We start from the raw sequence: 24,547 nt of genomic DNA on the forward strand, positions 1-24,547 counted from the left end.
ATGGGTGAGTATGTTGGTGGAGATGAATGAGGAGTAGTATCATATACATCCGTGGGGTAAACATCAGCTGGTGAGGTTTTTTTTTAATGCTCAATGATTTTGATTTTTGTTCCCATTATTTTGATATCACATGCAAACCAAATTTCTCTTCTTTAATATAAGTGTATCAAAGAGTCTGAAGATCAGAGGAGGGGGAAAGACCTAATGATTTAACCAAACCTAGCAGCACATCTCTGCTCATATCCCCTCTTTTCAAGCTCTCTTGAGTCTGTTAGTTGGTATATTCATGTACATTAAAGCTTCATAGTCTTAGCTGATCCTGAGGTAATGGCCCTGTGGAGTGTGCTGTTCAGAGGCTGTGTGTGTCACGTGGAAATATTGCTGCTCTCCCTCCAGGTCCGCTCTGCGGCAGTCAGGAGATGGTACAGTCACGTAAGCTTCAGAGGCTGGCTGAAGAGTTTGCAAAGGGAATGCTGTTCTGGGTCTTCTTTTCTTCTCTCAGGACTTTTACATGGATTTCTTGGAACATATCCCACTGCTTTTTCTCCAAGGGAGAGTATTAAAAGGAAAGCAGAAGGACTTAATCAAAGGACAGACAGACAAAATCAGCATAGATCTCCACTGGCTTCTGGGGATTTGGGGAAAATGCCTGCAGTTTTCTTAGTGCAGTGATGCAGTACACACAGTAAGTTGCTGTGACCTGAGTTTGAACTGCATTGATGAAATAGGCTTTAGTCTCATAAGCCTTTGTTGTTTAGTTAGATATGTCTTTCCAGTGCAGGATTTGTTTTAAAACTTGGTTCACCACTTAAAAATATATAGGCTGTCATGTGGTGGTGTAGAAACCCATTTTTAATTTGTGTCAGAACTTCATTGATCACTTATGAAAACACCCAAACAACCAAAAAACAACCACCGAACATTATGATCTGCTAAGTGAGAGCTGTCTGTGCCCAAATTAAGGTGCGAGCAAAACCACTTGCTGAAGTCAATAATACTGAGTTTATTTAACAGCAATTGTGAGGTAGAGAGATGGAAAATGGGGGAGTGGGGAGAGAGTGAGAGCAAGACAGATTAGGCAGAAGATAGCACCCATGGATCCAGTGTCATCCACTGATCCTTCTTTACCCTGGGCTTCCTGCTGGTGGGACTCTCAAGGTCATTCAAAACTTGTCATTATTTATACATTTTAGAAAACAAAGGGTTTAATGCTCATTGGCACATTTGCCTTATTCTGATTGCTAATGTTCACTGGTCTCTCGCTCAGTCTTTCTCTTCTTTTGAGTTGGTGGATTGTGAGTGGGTGGTTGTGATTTCCCACTGCTGGAATTGCCTTTTACTCAGTCTGAGCAGACTTCAGCACGGTTGCTGAGTTGGCTTTCCTTGTGGCCCATAAATTCTGCCATTATCAGTGATACATTCTTCTCCCCAGCTTTGTTTACCTCCCCCTAGGCCTGAGATAACACTTGGACAATAATACCACCTTTCTTATCTCAAGTTCCTGTCACTATGGCTTAACTTACAGTCCAAGTTTCAGGTATCCACAGAGGAATATTGTGGGGGGGTTTCAGTGGTGTTTGGTGGTCACAGCTGCCATCTGCCCTATCACTTGGGGTGATCTTCATTTGACTGATGATTGGTGTATGAGCAGTTGCTTCTTCACACAGTTTGCCACAGTGGGAATTTTTTTCTGGACACATTACCCAGGATGTGCTATCCACACTTCCTCCCACCAGGTGTCAAGTTGTCACTCCATTCAGTGCTTATCTCATGGCAAAATCTTTGTATGGCTTAAACAGTTCATGAGGCAGGCAATTGTGATGTTAAAGTCCTTACATTAAGCACACAAACGTAAAAAAAAAATTAGTTTAAATTCTGTTTGGAGAGGTAATTTAATGTGGGGTGATACAGCCACAAGTCAAGGGGTGCTATAATAAATTCTGCAGCATAAGGTGCTGTCCACTGAGTTTTTTGTTGGACTGTATAAAGGCTGCACATGGCTTGGTAGGTGAATGTGACATTTTCACATGGGCCTTCTCTCTCATTTAGCAGGAAGAAATCAAATAATATTGAAAATTTCATCAAATTGGAAACCAATTATTTTCATGATAGTTTTCCAGTACTGCTAGTTGCCATCTGTGCAGTTGTACTACTTTGGGCTCTTTGTAGTAGTTAAACATGTGTCCTGCTGTAGGGCTTAAGGGTAAGGTCTACACAAAAGAAAATACTGTGGAAGCTCACCAAGCTTCAGGAGTTTTGTTCAATATGTAGGAGTTTTGTTCACAGAATATTGTGCTGATGTAGTCCTCACCCAGGAGTGATCCTCTGGGCACAAAAAAAGTAGACACGGAGATCTGCAGTGGTCCAGAGGACAAGAATGTTTCCTTACGTGGCTTCAGTTAATCTGAATTGGCTAATGATGCTTTTTAAATACCCAAATAAGAAAGTTGGATGCCCTAATGAGTTCTTTTTTCCTTTCCTAAGTGGAACAGGCTTATAGGCAACCACTATTGATTCATTATCTCCTGGTTCGTCTCCTGTGATCTGCTTGTATCTCTTGATTTCTTGTCTAGTTCTTCAGCTATCAACTTTGAGCAGCTGGGACCCTTGTTTCATTTATGATTCTAAAAATCTTTTGGAACACTCATTGCTTGGACTGGAAGACACTAGAGGAAATTCTTTTTGAACTTAATTTTATGTCTCTCTCCTGATTAGTTTTGAAGCAGCTACTTAACCATGCCAAAGGGCTGACTGAGATTATATGAATTTTGAAGTCATCTCTTGGGGTTCCTCTTGGTTTTGATGTCTGTGCACACACTGAGATATAACAATATTTTTTCCATACAGTTGTGGAAATTCTTAATTTACATTCCTGCAAATCATACCAGAAGTACAGCTCTTGTTCCAGTGGTTTAAGTTTTATATATTATCTTCTGCATGGAATGGTAATGCCAGGCAGGCCTGGAGTTTTAATGCAGTATTTCAGGTGTAGGACAGCTGAATTCTTCATCCTTCTTCAAGCAGAGATGCAAAGTAGTGGCAGAAAATGGTCCAAGTGAAAATTTGAGTGCAGTTTCCTATGGAGCCAGATGGGTGTGCAATTAGCAAGTTGTTGAATGTTTTAGGGACCAAAAGTATTTATTTGCTGCTTATTGTGGTTTCGTGTTCATCTGCATTTGTAGGGTTGAGGTATGTTACAGAATATCACAAGCTTAAATGGTGAGCCAGTTGTTTTTATAGCTTAGATTTTTTTTGTGTGACTTTGTCTGCACGTGGTCTTGATTTGATTTTGGTGGTGGTCATAGCTGTGTCAGAATCAATGGAAGCTCAGTGATGCCTCATTCACCTGCACTTAGGATTAAACTCTGACCTCCAAAAAATAAAAAAGTCTTACTTTGTTTTTAGCAGACTATAAAACACTGTTCTGTGTTGTGCCTTCAGACTTTTCATTTCAATAAATATCTCTTGATATCAGTTATATCCATCTGGAGTATGAACATTGATGTTACTCAAACCCACCTGACATTCATGCTGTCATGCATGACCTGATACACTTGGGAAGCAACTACTTTGGAAACCAGGAAGGGTTTAGCCACAGCAGTTGTGCATAAGCTGAAAAATCTGTCTGTGGCCTGGAGTGTGAATTCATGGTCCCAGGTACAACTGGTTTACTACAGTTTCTCAAAACAGGTTTTTAAAGGATGTCAGCAGGACTCTGAGGTCATCCATGTGTCCAGGAAGCAAGTGTACCCAAGCCATGTGGGCAGCTTGAGCTCCTGGGATTCCAGAGAAGTCTTCTCTTCCTGGCTGACTCTTGGAGTTCTTCCTGCTAGATCAGTATCTTACACAGATTGAGGGAACTGCACTTATTTGTTTGATTATGGAATTGCTTCTTTTGTGTAAGAAAAGAACCATGGACTGGTGTGCGTGCAGCTGGAGGGGATGGTGCAGCTAATGGTATGATTTTATTGTTGAGTCTGTATATGAGAACCTGATAAGCCCATCTAATCATTTAATGGGTTGTTGTGGGCTTGAGAGTCTAAATGTTGGATTTGATTTTACAGCAAGGTAGCGATGTATCTTTCAGAGCACAGTGTTTTGCAAAGCCTTTTACAAGAACAAATAGAATAGTTTACATTTGACTAAGGACTTCTTTTTTTTCCCAAGTCTTGTGATTTCGTATACTACTAACGTATCAAAGCAATTAATTTCAGATTTTAACAGATTTATTAATCAAAAAGATTATCCTGATACTTACTTGTGAAGTATTGCAGAGTTTCAAAGATAAGTATCATTCTACATCACAGAATTTCAACTTCTGTAATATTTTAAGTCTTCTCTCTGTGAATTAATCTGCACTTTTGTTTTATTCCTTTGCTTGGAAGGCTGGGAAGCTGCTGAAATGGGTCACTGGAGTTGGATGAACAAACATGTATCAAGTAAAGCACAGATGAAAAGACATTTTTGGATTATGTTTGCAGCTGTTGCATTCAAGACAACTTCATTGGGAAGCCCACTTAAGTGATGACTGAATGCAATGCATAAAAAAAAATGCTGAAGTTTCCCAGGTTATTTTCAGTCCTTGTAGTTTTTATTATGTATTTTCCACCAACTTTTATAAGACTTGCCAGTCTTTGATGTATTTATGCATTTATGATGTCTGTTAAATTTGGTTCACATTCAGCCTACAAATTACATTGCTCATTTCTTTAAAGAACATTTTTTTCTGAAAATATTTTCATTTTTATAGCTGAATGCATACTCACAGAAATGAAGTGGCAAGTAGAATTTCCAATACTATTTTGTTAAAGAGAAATAAAAATATTCTGTTTGAAAAAATATGTCAGAGGTTCTAAACATTATTTTTTGTTTAATGAAGGCTGAACCTTAATGACATAGAAACTAAAAGGGGCTTTACTTAGTGAAATTTACCTGTTAACTTCACAATGAGTTTGAGTTTGTCTTATTTGACTGAAATTCCAAGAATATCACATAATTTCTTGTTCATCCTCACCTTTTAGTGTGTATAGTTCACAGTTTAATAAAAATAGGGCATGAAAGGGGAATCAGGTTTCAGAATAAGTGGGAAAAACCTTTTATTCTGATTCATCATTGTAATCAGACCAGCTGTGTATGTGTCCTTTCATCCTGATGTGTAAGAGATTTGATTGGTTTTCAGAGGAAGTTAAACTGGAGGGAGACTTAAGTTCTTCACAAACTAACTGAAGCAACCAGAAAAATTAGGAAAAGACCTAAACTGAGGTTTGTATTTCATTGCTATTTAAATTAACAGTGCAAAGCTTAGGATAGTTATAAATTTGAAATTCTTCCATAACTGTGTGCAGATCTGATGTGACATGATATATAAAGTGAAGCTTTACAGGAGTTGATTTGATAAGAATGCAGAAGAGGAGCCACTCTTTTGAAAGAACCTTGCCAAATCAGTGCAGACCTCACCAGAGGGCAGTGGTTGAGTGGGATACATTTTTTGGAGCAACACAGGGTAGATGATGTCAGTTGTCTTAAGTTCTATTTGTGAGGGTGGCAGCTGACTGTGAGAAATATTGGGGAAGCCCTGTTTCACCTCACCAGTGCCCTGCTCTGATGGCTGGTAGTGAATGTCTTGGTAGCAACACGAGAGGGATCCAGTGGGACTTCTCCCATCCTTGGGTGGTGTGTGGTTAAAAATACTGCTAGCAGTGAAGGAAACACCAGCACATAATGCAAGCTTTTCTTCAAGGGTTTAGACATAAATAAAAAATATTTTGGATGTGAGAATTTTCCTCTACATTATTCTGGTTGCTGATGGAAGCTTTGCTTTCTAGCCTAGATGTACAGTTAACAAACAACTGCCAAGTACTGGGCACTGCTGAGGCCACACCTGGAGTGCTGTGTCCAGTTCTGGGCCCCTCACTGTGAGAAAGACACTGAGGGGCTGGAGCGAGTCCAGGGAAGGGCAGCGGAGCTGGGGAAGGGTCTGGGGCACGAGTCCTGTGAGGAGCAGCTGAGGGAGCTGGGGGTGTTCAGCCTGGAGAAAACGAGGCTCAGGAGAGACCTCATTGCTGTCTACAGCTGCCTGAAAAGAGGCTGTAACAAGGTGGGGTTTGTCCCTTCTCCCAAGCAACAAGTGACAGAACAAGAGGAAATGGCCTCAAGTTGTACCAGGGGAGGTTGATGTTGGACATTAGGAAGAATTTGTTCACAGAAAGGTTGTCAAACATTGGACCAGGCTGCCCGGGAAAGTAACTGAATCACCATCCCTGGAGGTATTTAAATGACTTACAGGTGTGACACTTAGGGACATGGTTTAGCAGTGGACTTGGCAGTTGTTTGTTAACTGTACATCTCCAACCTAAGCACGTCTGTGATTCTTCTTGGGAGAGCATTGAAAAGGCATCGGTGCCATATGTTGCCTTTGGTGCAATCCTGTTAGTGAACTTGACTTCCAGACAAACTGTCCTGATTTCCAGGCACTGTGAGCCATGTAATTTTTAGAGGTTTGTGAAAGGGAGCGTTGGTGTTAGAGGGATCTGGCTCCCGGGTTCATGGTTGGAATTGAGGAATGACAAAAATGCACAGGAGACCTTAGTTGCAGCAACCGTTTTTAAAGTTCAAATATTCTAATCTGAAACCTCTTTAGACGCCTATGTGTTATAGTGTAGGTTCATAAAGTAGTCCGTCAGGTTATTCAGACTGGTGAAATTTTACTGAGCTACTTCCCAGGCACATAAAATATAAAATACTTCGAGTTTGTCTGATATACCAGAATAATGTCTGCAGGTAGAAACAGACGAGCCTAAATTGATTAATTAACCACAGAGGGTTTATTGTGATAATCTATAGCTCAGATTATCTAGCAATATGTGTTCGCTTTCTGCAACTCCTGCTTCATCTGCATTCTTAAATTACCTTGTCTTAATGAGTATCTGGCTGATGGATTCAGGGTGACTCTTTCCTTGCTGTTCACTGATGGTAGAGGAAAAAAAACAGACTTCCTTGTTTGGAAAGCTCAACATTTGTACTGAAATGTCTACTAGTGAACCTAAAAGTTAAAAAAAAACAACCCTCAAACACAGATCCTTGGTTTCTTTCTCGTTGTGAGTTTAAGCCAGAGGGCTCACAGTTTCACTTGCTGTGACAGCTCATGGGCTGTTTGCTCCTGTTTTTTTAAAAAAGGGGTGTTGCTACTCTGTGTCAGCCAGGAGAAGCCCTGGTCACTCCTTGGCTCTCCTTTCCCCGAAATGAAAAGAAGCTCTGAAGTTTTGAAGGGCAGAACGAGAGAGTGTGGTGAAGATGAGAAGGAGCAGGGTGCAGAGCTGGTGGGCATCATGTGCTGCATGGGTCAGTAATGCAGCCCCAAGCTGGGCTGGCAGGGCTGCCTGCGGGACAGGGCAGAGCTCTCTGCGGGGACCCTTCTCTCAAGGGGCTTTCTGCTGGTATCCTTCCTCAGCTGCTGTTTATGTGGTCATTTACCTGTTTTCTGCTTCATCTGGGGAGTTTCATTTGGTGTGTTCTGCTCTGAGCTCCAGCGCACTGAATGCTGTGGCACTGTGTTTTCTCTTAGTGTGTATTTGCTTTTCTGGGACCATTTGGGTTTTTAATTTAAATCACAGTTGTGGTGTTTTGGTGACCTTTTTCCCCCTTTAATACTGGTGTTTTTCACAACATAACAGGTGTTAGCTTTCCTCCTCCTTATGCATTTGGGTCTGTCAGTTTCAGAATTTTTCTGAGTGTATGTGTAATATGTATGTGTATATATATAAAGGAACATGGATAATAAGCATAAACTCTTTTATGTATGTTAGTATTTTAATTGAAAATAGAGTTGAAATGAAGAGTGACTTCGTATTCTAACAAGAGACAAGGAAGTGGATTTTTCAAACTTTTTTTTTTTTTTTTAAACTGTCATCAAAGTAACATTTCCCAAAATGTGAACTTCTGTGTACTTGGTCAAAACTAGATGGAGTCACTTTAGTAAAAAAGACACGTTGTACACATTGTGACATTCTGCAGTTGAGAAATTGTGTTCTTTTTAAAACAGCTGCTCATAATGAAACAGTTAAAAGTGAAAGTGTTTCTGGAATTATTTCTGAGATTTTCTGTTCTCTAAATTTACTGAATCAGAGCTTCCACCTTATTATGATAAATAACTTATGTCAGAAATGATGTCTTGCTAGATGAACGCTGTGGAAAAATAGCTTCATCTAAGCAAAAGATTTTCTTAATCTGCCAGATTTTTTTTCCAGTTGCCTTGCTCTCTAGTTTCTCTTTCTCTTCTTTATTTGTGTCTTCAAGTAAAATAAGAGACTATAGAGCTGTGAAGTGGGGGGGAAAAAGTATATGCCAGAAGCTTAGAATGGTGGTGTGGAAAAAGCATTTTTGAAACAGCAACTCTTCTGTACCGAGCTGAATATTCAATTATACTACATATACTGCCTGAAGGTTTCATTGTCACAGTGAGCTGTGGCTATAAAACTTATCGGCGTGTTAAAAATTATTTAAAAAAAAAAACCCAGAAAAAAAAAGTATCTATGACTATTAAATGTGCGTGAATGAATGTGTAGGAAGTCTGTGGGTCACTTAAGAGAACTATGCAAAGGCTTCACAGGCTTTTACTTGTTTTATTTTTGCTTCTGTTCCTCAATACGTATTTCTCACTACTGTTAGAAACCCCATATGGTGCTTAGTTTGGTCCAGGATGGATTCTTGTAAAATACCTTGCTGTTTTGAAAGACCTCAGTATCACACCAGGGACTTCAAAGTTCTTGAAAGACCTATGAATTTATTTTAATTTATTTATTGCTATATTTGACCAACCTGCAAACCATATTTTTTAATGTAAAATGCAGGACCTGGTTCACTCTTTTAGTGAAGGCAGTGGGTACACAGGGATCTTGTTTTGCTACCTGAGCTCATTGCTCATTCTCAGCCCCACTACAAATAGCCTGAGTCAATGAAACAGCTGCAGTTGTGCTGTGCAGGGGCTGAAGGGCTCTTGCCATTTTAGGCTTGCACAGATGGTCCCGTCCTAGTGCACTGACTCCTGCTCTGGGAAGCTCTGGGATGGTGACCAGGCTCTGTAGCAGTTGTACTGGCTGTGGCCCTGCTCGAGTTGCTGGAGATAACTCTTGTGTTGGGGTGGTGGTTAAATTTTCTCCTGTGCGGCTCAGCAGAACACATGCATATGCTCCCTACCCGTTAGAGGGATGCTTTCTTACCCTGAATCTATTGCTTTTATTATTTCTCCACAGAGAAATATGTGTGATGGCAGTGCTAACTGCCACACCTGGGGGCAAACTGCTGCCTGGGTCCCATATCTGGGTTAGTGGACATCCCTGTTTATTTTGTAGAGGGTTAAGAGTCCTTCCCCTGTCTGAAGCTCTAACTAGTCCTTGTGTGTTTGAACAAGGGTAATATTCCAGTTGAAAAGCGTAATGATTGAAAGAGTTAGCTTTCATATCACAAGTTTTCTATTACTACTACATTAGTAATAATTTGATTATATAGACCATGAATAGCATTTCTAGTTCTTAAAAGTTTGCCATGATCTTTTCAGTACATTTTGAGTGCCAGCTGACTTCTCCTAGGCAGTTAGATTTGTATTAGTAGGCTACTGAAATACCTGCTGTTGCCCTGGAGCAGCTCACCTGGAGTGTCAAGAAAGTTTTTCATATCATGCTGTGATGTCCTAAAAAATAATTTCTGTGTTATTATTTTCATTGAATATTTTGGAGCTTTTGTGGGCTGTTCTGTTTTTAAAATTGATTAGGAAATTAATATTCGAAAGGCCTTCAAAAAAAAACCATCTTCTGCATAATTTGTAGCACTGTTAAAGAATTTGTTTTTCCTTTTTCCCTCTAGATGAGCGTGACAAAGTACAGAAGAAGACATTCACAAAATGGATAAATCAGCATCTCATGAAGGTCAGTTGTTATTTCTGTCATGTCTGGATGACTGATTGCTACAGCAGTGATTCTGTCTTACTACATGTTTGATTTCAGGATGCAGCTGTGTTACCTATAAGGGAGGTCTTAAGTTGTGAGGTTTATGCGTTTGCTTTGTCTTTGAGGAGTCTTGGGGGAGTTGAAATGCTGCCCAAGGTGATCTAATTGAGTACTTGAATTTGAAATTAAAATGAGTCAAAGTTGATTTCTTTTTATAAGGCTTGGCTCATTACTGGAATTAGTGTGTCATGGTTGTAGTACCACAGCTAAGGCAAATGAAGAAAAAAAAAAATATTTGAAGTACCATGCTGAGGAGAGGGGAATGACCTTGAGAGAGAGATCTCTGGATCATCCTGTGGCATCAGTATATTGCTCATGGATTAGAAATAGAGGCTTTCAGGGGTAAAAGTCATATTTCAATATATTTTTTTTTGAACAGCAGTGAACTTTGCTTCAGGGACAGAGCATATTATTTTAACATGTACAGATTTTAGTTGACAGAGAACTAAAAGCTGTGAGTTCACCTTCACTGCATGGCCCTTCAGTTCTAAATTTAATCTTCCGTTCCAGTGCCAGCTGTCTAGCCTAGACATTTCTCTGGAGAAACAGATTGTATAATTACTTGACATAACTTCCTTTGATATGCCCCCTCACTCCAAGGCTGAATTCATGTAAGAGTCACATTAAATAAAAATGTATCTGCAAACTGTCGGAGTTGAGATATAATTAACAAGTGCAATGTTCAAATACTGTTGGGAAGATCTCCTTGTATTCGTGTTTAGAGAAAAATAGGATTTTTTTAGGGAACAACATCATTATTTCTCTCTTTCTTGTGGCTGCTCTTGTGGGTATTTGAGAAATATTGGACACTGAAACAGAAGAGAATTTCTACAGGGTTACAGATGTTTAAAACTATCTTTTTGGTTTTACATCTTTTAAAATTTTGAAATGTATGTAGCTCTTGGCAATGGTGTGATGTGGCAAACTAACCAGGCTTGGAACTGAATTTGGACTCAATCTTGGTTTTTGCAAGAGAACTCTCTTGCAGAGGAATCTTTTGGTCCTTCTCACCATGACTGAGATCAGGAGTGGTCCTGCCATCAGCCTCTGTGCAGCATACAACCTTTCTGTGGGCAGGGTGAGTCTGGAGTCACAGGACTGCTCATACCAATAGGTTTTCCTTTGGGAATTTGTTAGACCCAAGGGAAACATGCTGCATCTAGAAACAGCTGTTCCAGGGATCCCTTCTATGCAGAAGCCTCCTCCTTGTATTCCTGAAACATCCAAGTGGCCCCATGTCCCTGCAGAAGTCTTTTACTTGCTAATGAGGAAAGACAAAAGGCAGTTCTGCAGCCTTCCTTTTCTGAAGTTTACATCATATTTATAATATAAGAAATGTATCCATTGTAGAATATTTCAGAGAAATTAGATTTAAAGGAAAAAATGAAAAACACCAACATCCAGGAAGGTTGCCAGTACTCTGGCAGTAAAATTCAATATCCAAATTAACCATCAGGCATTTCCTCATCTAATTGAGGGTTATTGTTTTCATGCTTATAGGGGCTACTCATGTTTTTGTGTATTAAAGAAGCATTTTAATGATGCAGCTTTAGTTTTCTGGGGTATGTGAAAAAGTCTATATGAAGCTTTTTGGACAGAAATCCTTTAATATGGGTTTAAAATAGTGCCTTATTTTGCAGAAGAGCAGCATACTGAAAATGATATTTCTGTACAACTTTATTTTACACGTTTCCAAAACATGCACAGTCATCTCTGCCATGCTGTCAGCCTCTTCGGAGTAGCTTAAAAAAGATTTAGACTCTAAACCCATAAGGAAATGAGGGTAAAGAGTTCACTCTAAATCCTTTTGCATTGCTTTCCAAGGTCAATGGCCTTAGGCCTTCATTTTCAAATGGTTCTGGGTTGGATGATTGTAGAGGAATAGATACAGATAGATGAGACAGATGGGGTGTGTTGACTGCGTGTATTCCTGGCCTTGGTTTTCATCTCGGATTGCTCACTTTAGAATTCAATTTAAGGGTTGCTAGCTCACAGAAACACAGTTTGACTATAGCTCTTCTATTAATTTGGAATTTATGTAGCATCCTTACCTTCTGGGAATAGTTTGAAAGCAGATAGTGATTCAGTTGTCAGATTTCTGTTCTTAGACATTGTTTCTAGAACAGTGACTTGTGTGGACATTAAAATCAATCTTTCAAATATTCTCTTTCTTAAGACGTAAAGGCTTATTTAGAGAACACTATATTGTGGAGGGAATGTAGAAAAAATAGCACAGTAAATGAGTGCATTTCTAGTAGAGGCAGTGGACCTCTCCTAGTGAAGTCATTAACTTGAACTTGAGCCTTCAGTTTTAGCTACCTCATATTTAATACAAATCATATGCAACTTGTATTTGCACATTCACTGACAGTACCTTGTATTCAGACAAACCAAGATGGGAGTTGTCTCATTTCAGGCATTGCAGTAGGCTTGTTGGAGCTGTTTACCCAGACTTCTCTAGTAGATGGCTGAGGGAACAGGCCCTTTTAAGTGTGCCTCCAATAAGACATCTACCTAAGGGGAAGATGAATTGTGTCCTAGAAATGCTTTTGCTCCACTGACTGTAGAAGGAAGCCAGTGTGCTTTGTCTGTCAGGTGTAACATGTCATGCATGTGGACATGACCCCACTATGGGCATGGGGATGGATCACATTTTAATTTCATCATCTTTCCCTTCTATTTCTGTTCTTTGCATTCTTCTCCTGTTTCTTTTCTGTGTCCCCTGATTATTTTTTGCTTTTTTTTTCTCTTTTCTCATTTCTTTGTACATTTTCCTTTCTTATTTACTGCTTTCCTTACTTATTCTAATTAAGCTCCTATTCTCCTGCAGTCCTTGAGAAAGTACTGAACTTTCATGCTTTTATACCATTATATTCAAGAGGTTTTATTCTAAGTCAGCAGCAATGGCGCTTTGACGAGTTCCCATCTTTTGTTGTGGAATGGCATGGAAGCTTACAGTCACTCTTCTAATTAAGTTCTATATTTATGGGTTTTACTGAGTAACCACAAACAACAAGATGACTGATAAATATTTACCCTTCTGCTGTCTGTTGCATTAGATTCAAAGTGTGTAAGTGCATAATATTTAAAATTCAATGTTAGTCCCTTGTCAGTTTAGTTCAGTAGTAAAGCATATTGTGTGCTTTGCTAAAATAGAAACATAGTTATTGCAGAAATACTTCCTGCTCATGTTCTTAAGATGCCTAGTTTTAGACAGGTACATAAAGTGTTATTTGCAAAATTAAGCTGTGTAAGTTATCTTTGAATTCCACAGTTTAAGGTCAAGTGGCCTGTCACTAAATTTTTTTAATGCTGAATTTTTTCTTTTGATTTGGTAACAGATTTTCTGAGGACTGATTGGAACTTTAGACATGCTAAGGCTACTGTTTGCTGTCTGATGGTGTGGCTCCAGTTTAAATGTTATCTTTTATGTCTTGTTGACATACAGACTGGAGAAGTGAAATATTGGACTTTGGACTCGCCTGCTGCTGTGGTATGAGCTTCCAGGGAGGGCTCACATGCCAGTGTAGTGTGGTGGTGGGGTAGAGATCTCCTCTCTTCTATAAACCAGCCTCTGCTTCCAGCAAGTGCTTCACTCTGCTGCTGTAAAAATAAGGTGTTAAATCTTGCTGGAGCAGTAAGTAACCCTTGATGTGACAAGATCAGGTAAATTTGTGGCTGCAAGTTTTATTCTAGTGTAGTGTTCTCGTGGTCCTAAAGCACCCTAGGAAAAATCCAGCTTCCATGAAAGCCCAGAAATTCTTCCTGACATCCTTTGAATTTGAAACCCCAAAACTTAAGGAAATACTGAACCAAGTGTAAAATAGAGGTGGAAGATGAGATATGTCAGAAAATAAAAAAAGCTGTTGATGAAAATGGAATAAAGGCAGATAAATAAAATTGTTTGTTGTTGATTTTCTTTTTCAAATCAATTAAATATACTTTTGTTGTGCCAGGTCTTAGTCCTGAGAGATCAAATGGTCTGTTTTGAAATACTTTGTTCCTTTATTAGAAATCATGACGTACAGCAAATAGGACTAAAGGCAAGGCAAGCAGAGATTGGCCAGTGATACAGTGAACACCCCGGTATCTTCCCTTCAAGGGAAAATGTTTCTTCCTTTTCATGGAAGAAAATGCTGTAGGGAGCCTCTTAACTGGTCATCTAGCAACACTCTGGGTACTGGGGCAGCGCCCTGGGGAGGGACAGCTGTCCTGTCCGTGGCACTGACAGGGAGCCTAGCCACTTGAAGTGTGGGTTGGGTTTTGGGACCCTTGGCTGACTGTACCTTGGGAGAAACAAGCTGCTGATGGGAGCAATGGGCAGCATCCCTTCACAGACACTAGTTACTCTAAAGATCACTTGTAAAGTTGTTATTAGCAAGAAGGCTTTTGTAAGTAGGATGACAAAATGCTTTTGAAAACTATTTTTTTAAAGCCCAGTGTTCAAAATCATGTACTGTGTTGCAGTGGTAGTGCATTAGCAAAAGAGAAGGAGAACAGCTTTTTGTTGTGTAAAGACTGAATGAATAATTCAGAATAGAAACCTGAAGTTATTGATTCCTGTGTGTCCTTCAGGCAGCACACAGTTTGCAAATGGCCTCTTAGGTCGATTGCTTTGTGAAATGTGCAGGTATGACCTTAATGGCAGCAGGATTGACTATTCCTGATAGAGTGCAGTCATTCCTTGCTGAAAGCTGGCACTTTTACTGATGGTTATTGTTTTAGATAGCACTACTCTCAGTATCTTAATTTTTAGCCATGCAGTTAAAATGTCATTTAAAATTTCCCACCTCTGCTTTCAGAAATGAGTACTTTGTAGCTCTGCATTGGTATTTAAAGGATGAGGCACCTGGTGTTAGTCTAATGGTAGTAGCTTTTAAAAAAATTTTCAATTGAACAACTTTTGATTTTGAAACACACTTAGAAAAAGCTGATTTTTTTCCCCCTTTCTGTTAAATTAAGTAGAACTGATTCCTTGCTATGCTGGTGCATCTAAGTGAGCTTTGTCTGCATTTGTCCCAGTTTATTCTGACAGCTGTTGCAAACTGTGTTGGGTGCAACTTTCATAAAATTCCACTTCATTGTGGTCCCCAGCTTGCTTTAGGCATTGGGTGAAGCTAAAGTGTCAGTATTTCCTCCTCTATTTTGGAATTCAATTGTTTAACTGTGCCTACTGTCGTACAGGTGAAAAGAAGAATATTTCAGTTTTTCTCCTAAAAGTTTTTGCTGTTGTATTTTCAGGACTAATTCTAAAAGGTCTTGAACTGCTTTTTCATTGAGACATATTTCTTCTAAAAAAATAAATAAAAATAACTCTTGAAGAACAGAATCAGTTAATAATATAAAGGAGTTTCTATTTTCCCTGGAGATATGCAAAATTGTAATTTATTAATTGTGTACAAATTTTTTTCCAAAATCCTCTGCTTGGAGGTAAATCACACTGCTTACTATAATCCGTAGCTGTTTGCAAAGCAGCTCAGCAAGCTAACTGGGAACTTTTTTTGGTGTTTAATCCAAGTTTAGATGAGGGAGTAAAGTGACCAGTAAACAGTGCGGAATAGTAGTGACAAATGCCACAAGTTAAAGCTGGAGGAGGAAATTGTACAAAGTTTTAAAGGCTAACGATGAATTGCATCACAAAAATCTCTCTGCCAGTAAGTAAGGAAATAAATAAACAAATTCAAGTCAATAAAAACTGTGCCACAGATTTTAAGTTTATTTGATCCTCTTTAATGCATTCAGACTTCATGACTAATTTGGAACAGGAAAGAGAATAACTGAAACCAGTAAATTAAATATGCATGAAATGTAGGATAGCTTGAGCATATCGATACTTTTTTATGGCATGCAGCCCTGTTGAACCAGTTGAGCACATGCTTTTAGGTGTGTTGGGTTTTTTAAGAAATTGATTTATATAGGTGCTTTTATATGAAAGAATGAGTATCCAGGAGAACTCAGTCTGCCATGCATGACTGCATGATGAATTAGAACCACTAGAATCAATATGCTTCCTATTACAGACTTAATATATTAATGTATTAATTCATTCTCTTTTTGTTCGGTCCATTGTTTGCAATTAGCTCACAGCATAGATTTTATTTAATACTTTGTGTTCCTTGGAGATTGTAAGAGATAAAATTCTAGCTTTTGCAATTAAGTGTTGACTTTTTAATTAATTGTTAAATTATGCATGGGCTTATTTTTATCTATCTGCTTTTGATGTATCTGTATCTAATAATAATTTATATATCAGTTTAGAAGTACTAGGGCTTGATCTAGCTCCCTTTGGGCTAATGTAACTGTGCCATTGGCTCCAGTGGGAGCAGTTTTTTGCCCCAGTATGTGGACTCCAGACAGTGAGCAACTTAAAACATTTAATTATAAACAGTACCTAAAGTATTTTGTTCTACAGCAATATGTCATATACTCTGGAAAGTGAGGCCTGCCCTGAGATATTGTAGATGTGTGACTTCTTGAGGACTTAAAAGGCATCAGAATACAAGTTTTTCCTGTAAGAAAATGTGTTCTCTGCTAGAGGCATTTATGGTGCTTTGAACAGGAGCACTTTAAGGTAATCACTTAGTGTTCACAATGCTCCTCTACTTAGAGTATCTTCATTTTAATTGGAGTAATATTTTCTCAGCCAACCTTGGCATTTTTTACCTGCTTCAGGCATGTTTGGAGTGTATTGCCTTTGGTGAGGGTTAGTTTTGAGCTGAGTTTGATGTTGTTAGCATTACATTTGCATACTTTAAACAAGTCCTCCCTGGTAAGTTACCTCTGACAACATATAGTACATATGTAGTATGTACATACTACACATATAAGTAGGCCAGTAATGGTGAGGCAAGTTGGAAACACAAAAGGGATGAGAACTAGGTGTACTGCAACACTGTAGCATGTCTCTGGCCAAAGATAAAAGAGAAAAAATGGCAATGCAGCTGCTGTTGATTGGAAGCATTGAGCTGGATCAAGGATGTTGATGGTGGATTTTTGGTCACTAACTTGGTATTGGAAAGACAGAACTGTGTAGCAATGGGGAAAATAATTTATCCTCATAATTGACAGGAGGAACATGGAATTCTGCATTTGAACACCTACAACAGATGTAGCCACACCTGCTGTTCTGTTCCCTGCCTGCTGCAGGAGTTGCAGTGGCTGCCTCTGGTGTGGACAAGTTTTGTGAGTGAAGTGCCAGCCAGAGAGAACTTCAGCCTGCCAGATTCAGAAAGTCACTATCAGAGTTGCCTAGTTAGATAGGTCTGGACTGGCTGGGACAGTCTGCTTCAAAATGTAAAAAAAGGAAGGTAATTTGGAAGCAAGTGGTTGTAAATCCCAGGCTCACTTTTCAAAGCGAACAGAGAAGTTAAAGCAAGATAATGAACTGGAGAAAGCAATAGGTAGGGTCTCCTGGGGAAGTAATAAATGAGAGGTAGAAATGCAGGAGATCTGGCAGTTATTGAAGGTGTTTGTCTAAGAGGCACAAAGGCAGGCTACAGACTTGCAGGACCTATAGGAGTATAGAAAATACTGCTGCTTTCACAGTGTGTGAAATAAAAAGGAGCTGTACAAGAAGTGGAAATAAGGGCAGCAGGACTAAAGGTTTGTATAAAGGACTTAATAAAGCAAGGTGGGGTAAAATCAGAGAAGTACAAGGTCCAGAATGAATTAATGTGACATGGAAGATCACAGGAGAAACTCTCTGTAATTATGTCAGAGTATGAAGAAAAAAGTAATGGATACATTACTGAGGAATAGAAAAAGATAAATAGTTTTGACCAATGTAGAAATGTCTGAATTACTCTGGTCTTTTTGTTCTATAAAATGCTGACTTGAGGAAATATGTTTTAGTAAGATGAGGGTGAAATTCAGATAAGGAAACAACAGATTGAAGAATATTTGGGTAAGTTACATTTTTCTTGTCACACAGCTTTATTTATCCAACAGTTAGTAACTAAGTGATTTATAGCACTTTATCATTCTATTTAAAAATTCAGAGGAGAGGGGGGACTTCTGGAAGTCCATATTTACAATAAGTACCTCTCTCCCAAGGAGAAGAAAAAAATGAGAACCTTGCAGGGTGATTTCTCTCCCTGCAGAGATTGTGGAACATCTGGTCTTTGAAAGCAGGTGGACAAAGAAGAGGTGCAAATGGTATGTCTGTACTTTTTTACATGCTACCACATGTAGTCTCATTAGCAGGTTACTGTCACAAAATTTGAAAGAAAGGATAACAGAGCTTTCTGGGGTGTATAGTAGCTGCAACTGCAGCTGGAAGTGGTGCTGAGAAGAGCCAGTGCCATCGGTTGTTGCTGCTGCCATAGGTGCTAGGCATCTGGCTCTAGGAGGCAACACCCATGAGCAACGGTGAGAGGGAGCATCCCAGTGCCTGCTGCCCTCACTGTACCTCATCTTCAAGTGAGGTTTCAAGCTCTGTGACTTTACCTTTGTAGGTAAAGGTACACCTGTTTCTCTCTGGCTGTACATCTCTGGCTCCAGCCTTTTGTCATGTCAGCAGCAACTGTCATTCTTGCCTTGCCACAAACCTTACAGGGTTCATTGCTTGCCCTGGGCTGTGTTAGCCTGTGCCCAGGGAGCTCCAGGAACTACACATGAGCTCTTCAGCCTGCCAGTGGGCAGCACGGTGCTTAGGAGACATGGAGGTGGCTTTTGATTCTGCCTTCTCATAGACACACCTGTGGGCACATGGCTGTGAAACTCTGCCTGGCTGCGTAATTTCTGATCTTTGTGTGGACCAAGAGGTTTGTAGCCATTTCTAACAAAGTACGAAGAAGATAAGTTTTCTTGGAAGATCAAGGGTAGGTTGTGATAACTTGAGTTTGTTTAGTCTGAAACTAAGAAGACTGAAGGGAGACATGATAACATGCCCTCAGTATGTAAAAATTGTTATGCAGGGGCTGCACAATGATTTCTGAGGTCAGACTTTAGGGGAAGGGACAACAAAAACATCAGTTTATTTTACAGAAGATTTAGGCTAAAGATTAGTGAGGAAAAATGTCTCCCTCTGTAAAGTCAAGTAAGCATAGTCAAACACTGAAGCACTTGTACTTTGTTTTACATTTCCTTCATTTGGATTTTCAAGAATAAATTAGAGAAGCATCTCTAGTGTTTTCTAGCCAAACTGCACAGGACTGAGTGATCTGTTCAGTCCTTTTTAACCTTACACTTTTACTATTCTTTGATGGCCTTGTAAGGCACAACCCTTCTCCGGTGAAGTATTATTCAGCTTTTGAGCCTTGAATCAGATCACTACCAAATTCCTTAGCAAAGCTTATATTTTTATTCCTTTAGTGATTTCAATCTGTATTAATCCTACAGTTCCAGTAAGAATGCCTTCTTTCAGATGGTTGCCATGTAAAGTGAAGGTTAGTGATGTCTGCTTTATATTCTTGGTTAATTGCTTATCGCATTTATAACTTTGTAAATAAAATATTTTTAAAAGGGGAGAACAGATGTCCCAAATGAGGCTTTGAGCAGATTGTGAGTCGCACTTTGTTTGATTTTAGTTTTATCTGAAATATATAAATATCTTTAGCCTTATACACGAAAACATTAGGAAAAAAGTACTGATAAGAAAAATCTAAAAGGATGATAGTGGTGTAAAAGAGGGAAGAGAGATGGACATGCTGTGCCTTGAAATCACAACTGGTGCAAGAAGTGTTGTTGGCTGGGAGTATGAGTGGAGTGGCATGGAACCTCACATGACAATGCCACGTGTGGCATCAGCCCCTCATGTTCTCATAGAGCTATCCACAAAATGAAGGTTAATTCAGTGTAGTAGATTGTAAAACTTGCTGGACGTCTCTGTGACTTTATATTTTAGAACTTGAAGTTGTAGCAGTGATGGAGTAGATATCCATTTTATGTTAGTAAATATGCATTTCTGCTTGTGAATCTGCAGGGATTTGCTGATCCCAATATGCAAATTTACAAGCAGGCAACCAAGACTGTGCCAAGGATTAATAGCAGTGAGGGGGGTGCTGTGATAATGATAATAAGTAAGTGGTGCAAAACCAGTGTAAGTGGGACCTGGGAGGGGCGTTATCCTGAGTGATTGGGCCGGTGTTGGTTGGAGAGAACCTTCCAGCCCATTCCTCAAAATGTTTTGAGATGTGTCCAGTTCTGGGCTCTCAAGAGAGACATGGAGTTCCTGGAGCAGGTGTAACAGAGGGCAAAAGAGATGATTTAGGGACTGGAGCATCTGTCTTACAAGGAAAAGCTGAGAGAGCTGGGCCTGTTGAGCCTTGAGAAGAGATGACTGAGAGGGAACTCATCAATGTGTGTGAGTACCTAAAGGATGGGTGTCAAGGAAAAGGACCAGTCTCTTCTCAGTGGTGCCAAGCAATAGGACAAGAGGTAAAGGGCAGAAACTGAAGCACAGTAGCTTCCACCCAAACACGTGGAAGAATTTCTTTACTGTGCAGGTGACCAAGCACTGGGACAGATTGTGGAGTCTCCCTTACTGGAGATGTTCAAGAGTCATCTGGACACAACCCTGTGCAATGTGCTTTTGGGTGACCCCAATATGAAGGTTGGACCAATGACTCACGGAGGTCCCTTCCAATCTGGCTCATTCTGTGATGGTGTTAAGGGAGCCAGTTATTTTCCTGTAGGAAACAGAAAGGACTTTTGACATTTAGGACACTTGCTTAAAGTTCTTCTGTACAATGCCATTTCAAATATCACACATCTACTGAAATACACAAAAGGACTCGTCAATGTGTATGTTTATGTCCTACGGTTTGGTATATATATATAGATTATACTTCTGCTTGCAAACTTGCTGATTTGGGGATTAGGAAAATATTGGAATGCATTTCATGAAACAAAAATATGGGAAGTTAAGAAAAATATAGGTATATTTAGCAAGATTTAGCAATGGCTGTAATATTTTATTTTTTTAATTGAGCCAGAGTATATTTATACTTTAAAGCCATACAAATATTTTATGATTAATAGAGTTATCCAGAGACATGTAAAATAATTGAGGGCAGGGGCAAAATAGCGTATGTGAAAGCAATGGATGATTGAGTTGTCTGGGAGAAATGTGAAGGTTAATGTGGAAAAAGAAAAAGTGACTGATTTGATCTTTTAGATACAAGGACAGGCTGTTAGAGGGATGGAACACAAGGAAGGGTGTTATGGTTGTAATCATAATAGAGTGTAAAGCATTGTCCAGATGAGAAAGTGAAGGATGAATCCAAGGATGAAATCAAGGACAAATCTCCAGTTAGAAAACATCTGTTATAAACAAAGATTAGGGGTGTTGAACTCAGTCAGTAAAGGAGACTTGTTTAAATGTGCCTTAATAAAATCATAAAGGAATTTTATGAAATTGAGTAACATAGCTGTGTCTGCTATTTCTGAGAATTAATATCCAGAAACATATGCAAACAGAAAAAGCTACTCCTGTGTATGAGATAAAGAACCATTTATTTTCCATGAACCACAAGAATTGTTTCCTGCAGAGCAGATTATTAGACTGCCCAGCAAAAGAAAAGAGTGAAAATGAGTTTTGGAACCACTAGGCTAAAAGTGGAATTGCCAGACTGTGCTTGCAAGTGATCAGGAGGACAGAAGAGACCTGGCACAGGTGTGTGTACCAGCTGGCCGCCAGCCCTGCTGGGTGTCCTGGGCGGGGTGCGCGGTGCTGGAGCTGTGGGATCAGCACCATCTGCAGCCCAGCGCTGCGCCTGCCTCTGCCCTGCGCTCACACAGCTCCAGTTCTCCTCGTGGAAATTAAATTCTCTTCTTCAAACTTGTGTGCCTGTTTATTTTTAACAGAATGAGTGAAGTTTGGTGTGGGATTCAGTACAAAACAAGGGCGGTGACCAGGAGGGTGGGTGTTTGGAGTTTGGGTTTTTTCCCAGCAATAAGTTTTGGGTTTAGAGTAGGAGATTAAAGAGCAGGGGAGGCTGTCAGCGTGCGTGTCAGTCTGCACGGAGCTTTGGCTCCCTGATCTCTTGGAGTGGCACCGAGCTGGCCACGGATCACAGCTCAGTGCCTCGCTGCCCCACACTGCGTGGTGGGGAGAGATTACCTGAGACATATTGAGCCATACTCATCCTTTACACGGGGGAATGTGAGAAGTCTGTCATGTAAAATAAGTGCTCTTCGAGATGTTTGAAGAGGCAACTTCCTTGGCTGATCAGTCACGGGGGAATGTTTTGACAAATCTCATATTTTGACAATTACATGCTTCATGGATGTTGCTACAGCCTGTTCAGAATTTTAGTGTTTCTCATAGATTATGCTGCATGTGTCAGGCTAGTACTTATTTATTTTTGTACACAAATACAACTTTTTGCATTAGAGGTTTTTTCATTCTTTACTTAGGGCATAGGTTTATTTATTATCATGCAGCTAGAATTGCCACTGTGATTTCTTAATTTTTAAAATTGAAAGGACTTAAACATGCATATTCTCAAAAGTTACAGAAAACTGTTTCCCCCTTAAGTATAATTTTTTAATACAAGTTTTCCTTTAAAAATAAGCTTAAGTGTGTTTTTAGGAAGCTGAAACATTAGGGAAGCTCATCCGGGTGTCAGGATCTCAACAGTGGCTGCATAAGGTTTTCAGCTTTCAAATGCTTATGGCATTTGCTGTGGAACACTGTAGTCATAGGAGCTCTTAACTATCTATCTATTATCTTGGTGAAAATTGTTTTATTGTTAATGAAGTGAGTCAGAGTTCTAAGAGATCTTTCTTCCACAGGCATTGACTCAGATTCCTAAGGAATGAATTTGAAGTTTATTGTGAAACTCACAGTGGCCTTGTGCCAGCTGTCATTTGGACTTATCTGTGACCTCAGTGGTAATTAAGGCCTGGCACTTTTTTTTCCCTAAACACTCCCCTTGCAGTTCTAAGGTTTGAGCCTTTTCCCATTTTTCTTTGAAAAATCAGTAGTGCTTTATGTCTGGGCTGGGCATTTAATTAACTTTGCTTCCAGAAGCAAGGAGAGCAGTACTTGAAAAAGACTTTAGCAGGCATGTGATCTGAACAGCCACAGCTGGATCTGTAATATTATAATTCTTGATAACTCCTGGCTACTGACACTGATTTTTTGACAACTTGACAGCTGAACTTCAGTTGTTCAAAATAAGTATGTTTCAGATTTGATTCTAATTTTGCCTTTTCCAAAAACCATAAGAAAAGATATAATTTGGCATGTTCTCACAATCATCAGTTCAGTTTAGCTATAATATAGAAAGGGAGACTTCTGATATTTTTAAGGCAGATATTTGGTTATAGCAGTCTGCTTTCCTGACCCTGTAAAAGAATGGATGATTTTACAAGTAAGTGAGCACAAAACTCTGCATTGTTTCCAAGTCATGCAGCTTGCCAGGGCCACAGTGATTACCTCACCTGCCTCAGGGATTTCCTGGTGGCCTCCAGTACATGGGCGTTACTTTGAGTTGTTCCTGCTTGATCCGATTATGTTCTCTCTCCAGTCTCTTTTGCCTCCACTCTAGATTCTGCAGCACATTAATGTTTGTTTCTGCTTCTTCACATGCTATTTCAGTTGAGAATGTGCTCCATACATTTTAGGTGCTGGTCTGGAGTACACTACATCCTAACATGAAAGTCTGAGGGATCTATGTGTGTGCTGGGTGTTTGCTGATGGTGGTGCAGAGATTCCCCACGGCACTAGACTGCAAAGCATAAGCTTGCTGGAAAGGGATGATACAAAAATATCTGATGCTGATGTCAAGGAGAATGGAGTTTTCCTTACCACAAACATCACAGTATACTTGTCAGAAGATGAAGATCAGAAGATGAATCACTTCTGAAACAGCACCTTACATTCACTCTGTCCCCTTTTCACTGGTGAAGCCATTTTGCTTTTCTTGTTTTAAGTTTTGTCAGATACACCTCAGCCACTCAGTGTTTCCCACTCTTCCTTAAAAAATCTCTTCTCATGCCCAAATTATCAAATCTGTCACACTCACATGAGAATATTGCAAGAAGTTGCCTGAGGCAACGTGTAACCTACTTTGTAAAATGTTGGACTGACAATTCTGTGATTTTATTGAAAAGCCACAACAACTGTTGTAAAATTCTGTGGGCTCAGTAGATCCCACACCTCTTTCCAGGACCCTCACCTGCATCCAGTACTTGTGGTAATATGTGTTTTGAAGGAGGCTGAATATGGCAGTAAAGAGCAATGAAGTTACTGTAAGTTAAAATAATTTGTTATATATGTTGAGAGACAAGAGCTGCCCATGTGACAGAGGTGATTTTTCAAACTTTTCCTGAAGTTTCAGTGTAAGTAAGATCTCTTGAGGAACACAAGATGCCCCTTTCAAAAGAGGTGATCGGATGCTTTGAGTGAACATACTTGCTCACATCAGTTGCCCAAATACAGCATTTTAGATGCACATCTGCTGCTCAGAGTATTGGAAGAAATTCCTTGTTATGTTGCCCTGTACCAGGATGACTGGCACAGTATGTACTAAATAATTAATCCTCACAGTAATTGCCAGCCAGCAGAACTAAGTTGCATTAGGTGTACTGCTGGTTTT

The 24,547-nt window shown here is 39.6% G+C and overlaps 1 protein-coding gene across 14 annotated transcripts in view; it reads left to right on the top strand.

The window, feature by feature from the left end:
- The window catches only part of DST (dystonin), a 284,727-nt gene that overhangs the window by 75,471 nt on the left and 184,709 nt on the right, over positions 1 to 24,547 (top strand). For 12 of the 14 annotated variants that reach the window (XM_033513007.1, XM_015620980.2, XM_015620978.2 and 9 more), the window contains one exon: positions 9,862 to 9,923. In XM_033513007.1, the coding sequence (XP_033368898.1) occupies positions 9,862 to 9,923 (62 nt within the window). Of the gene's footprint in view, positions 1 to 7,226; positions 7,342 to 9,861; positions 9,924 to 24,547 lie in introns of those variants that run through there. The other 2 variants (XM_015620973.2, XM_015620976.2) reach the window with 1 other exon arrangement.

This window comes from Parus major, chromosome 3 (assembly GCF_001522545.3).
Source record: "Parus major isolate Abel chromosome 3, Parus_major1.1, whole genome shotgun sequence".
NCBI classification, from domain to species: domain Eukaryota; kingdom Metazoa; phylum Chordata; class Aves; order Passeriformes; family Paridae; genus Parus; species Parus major.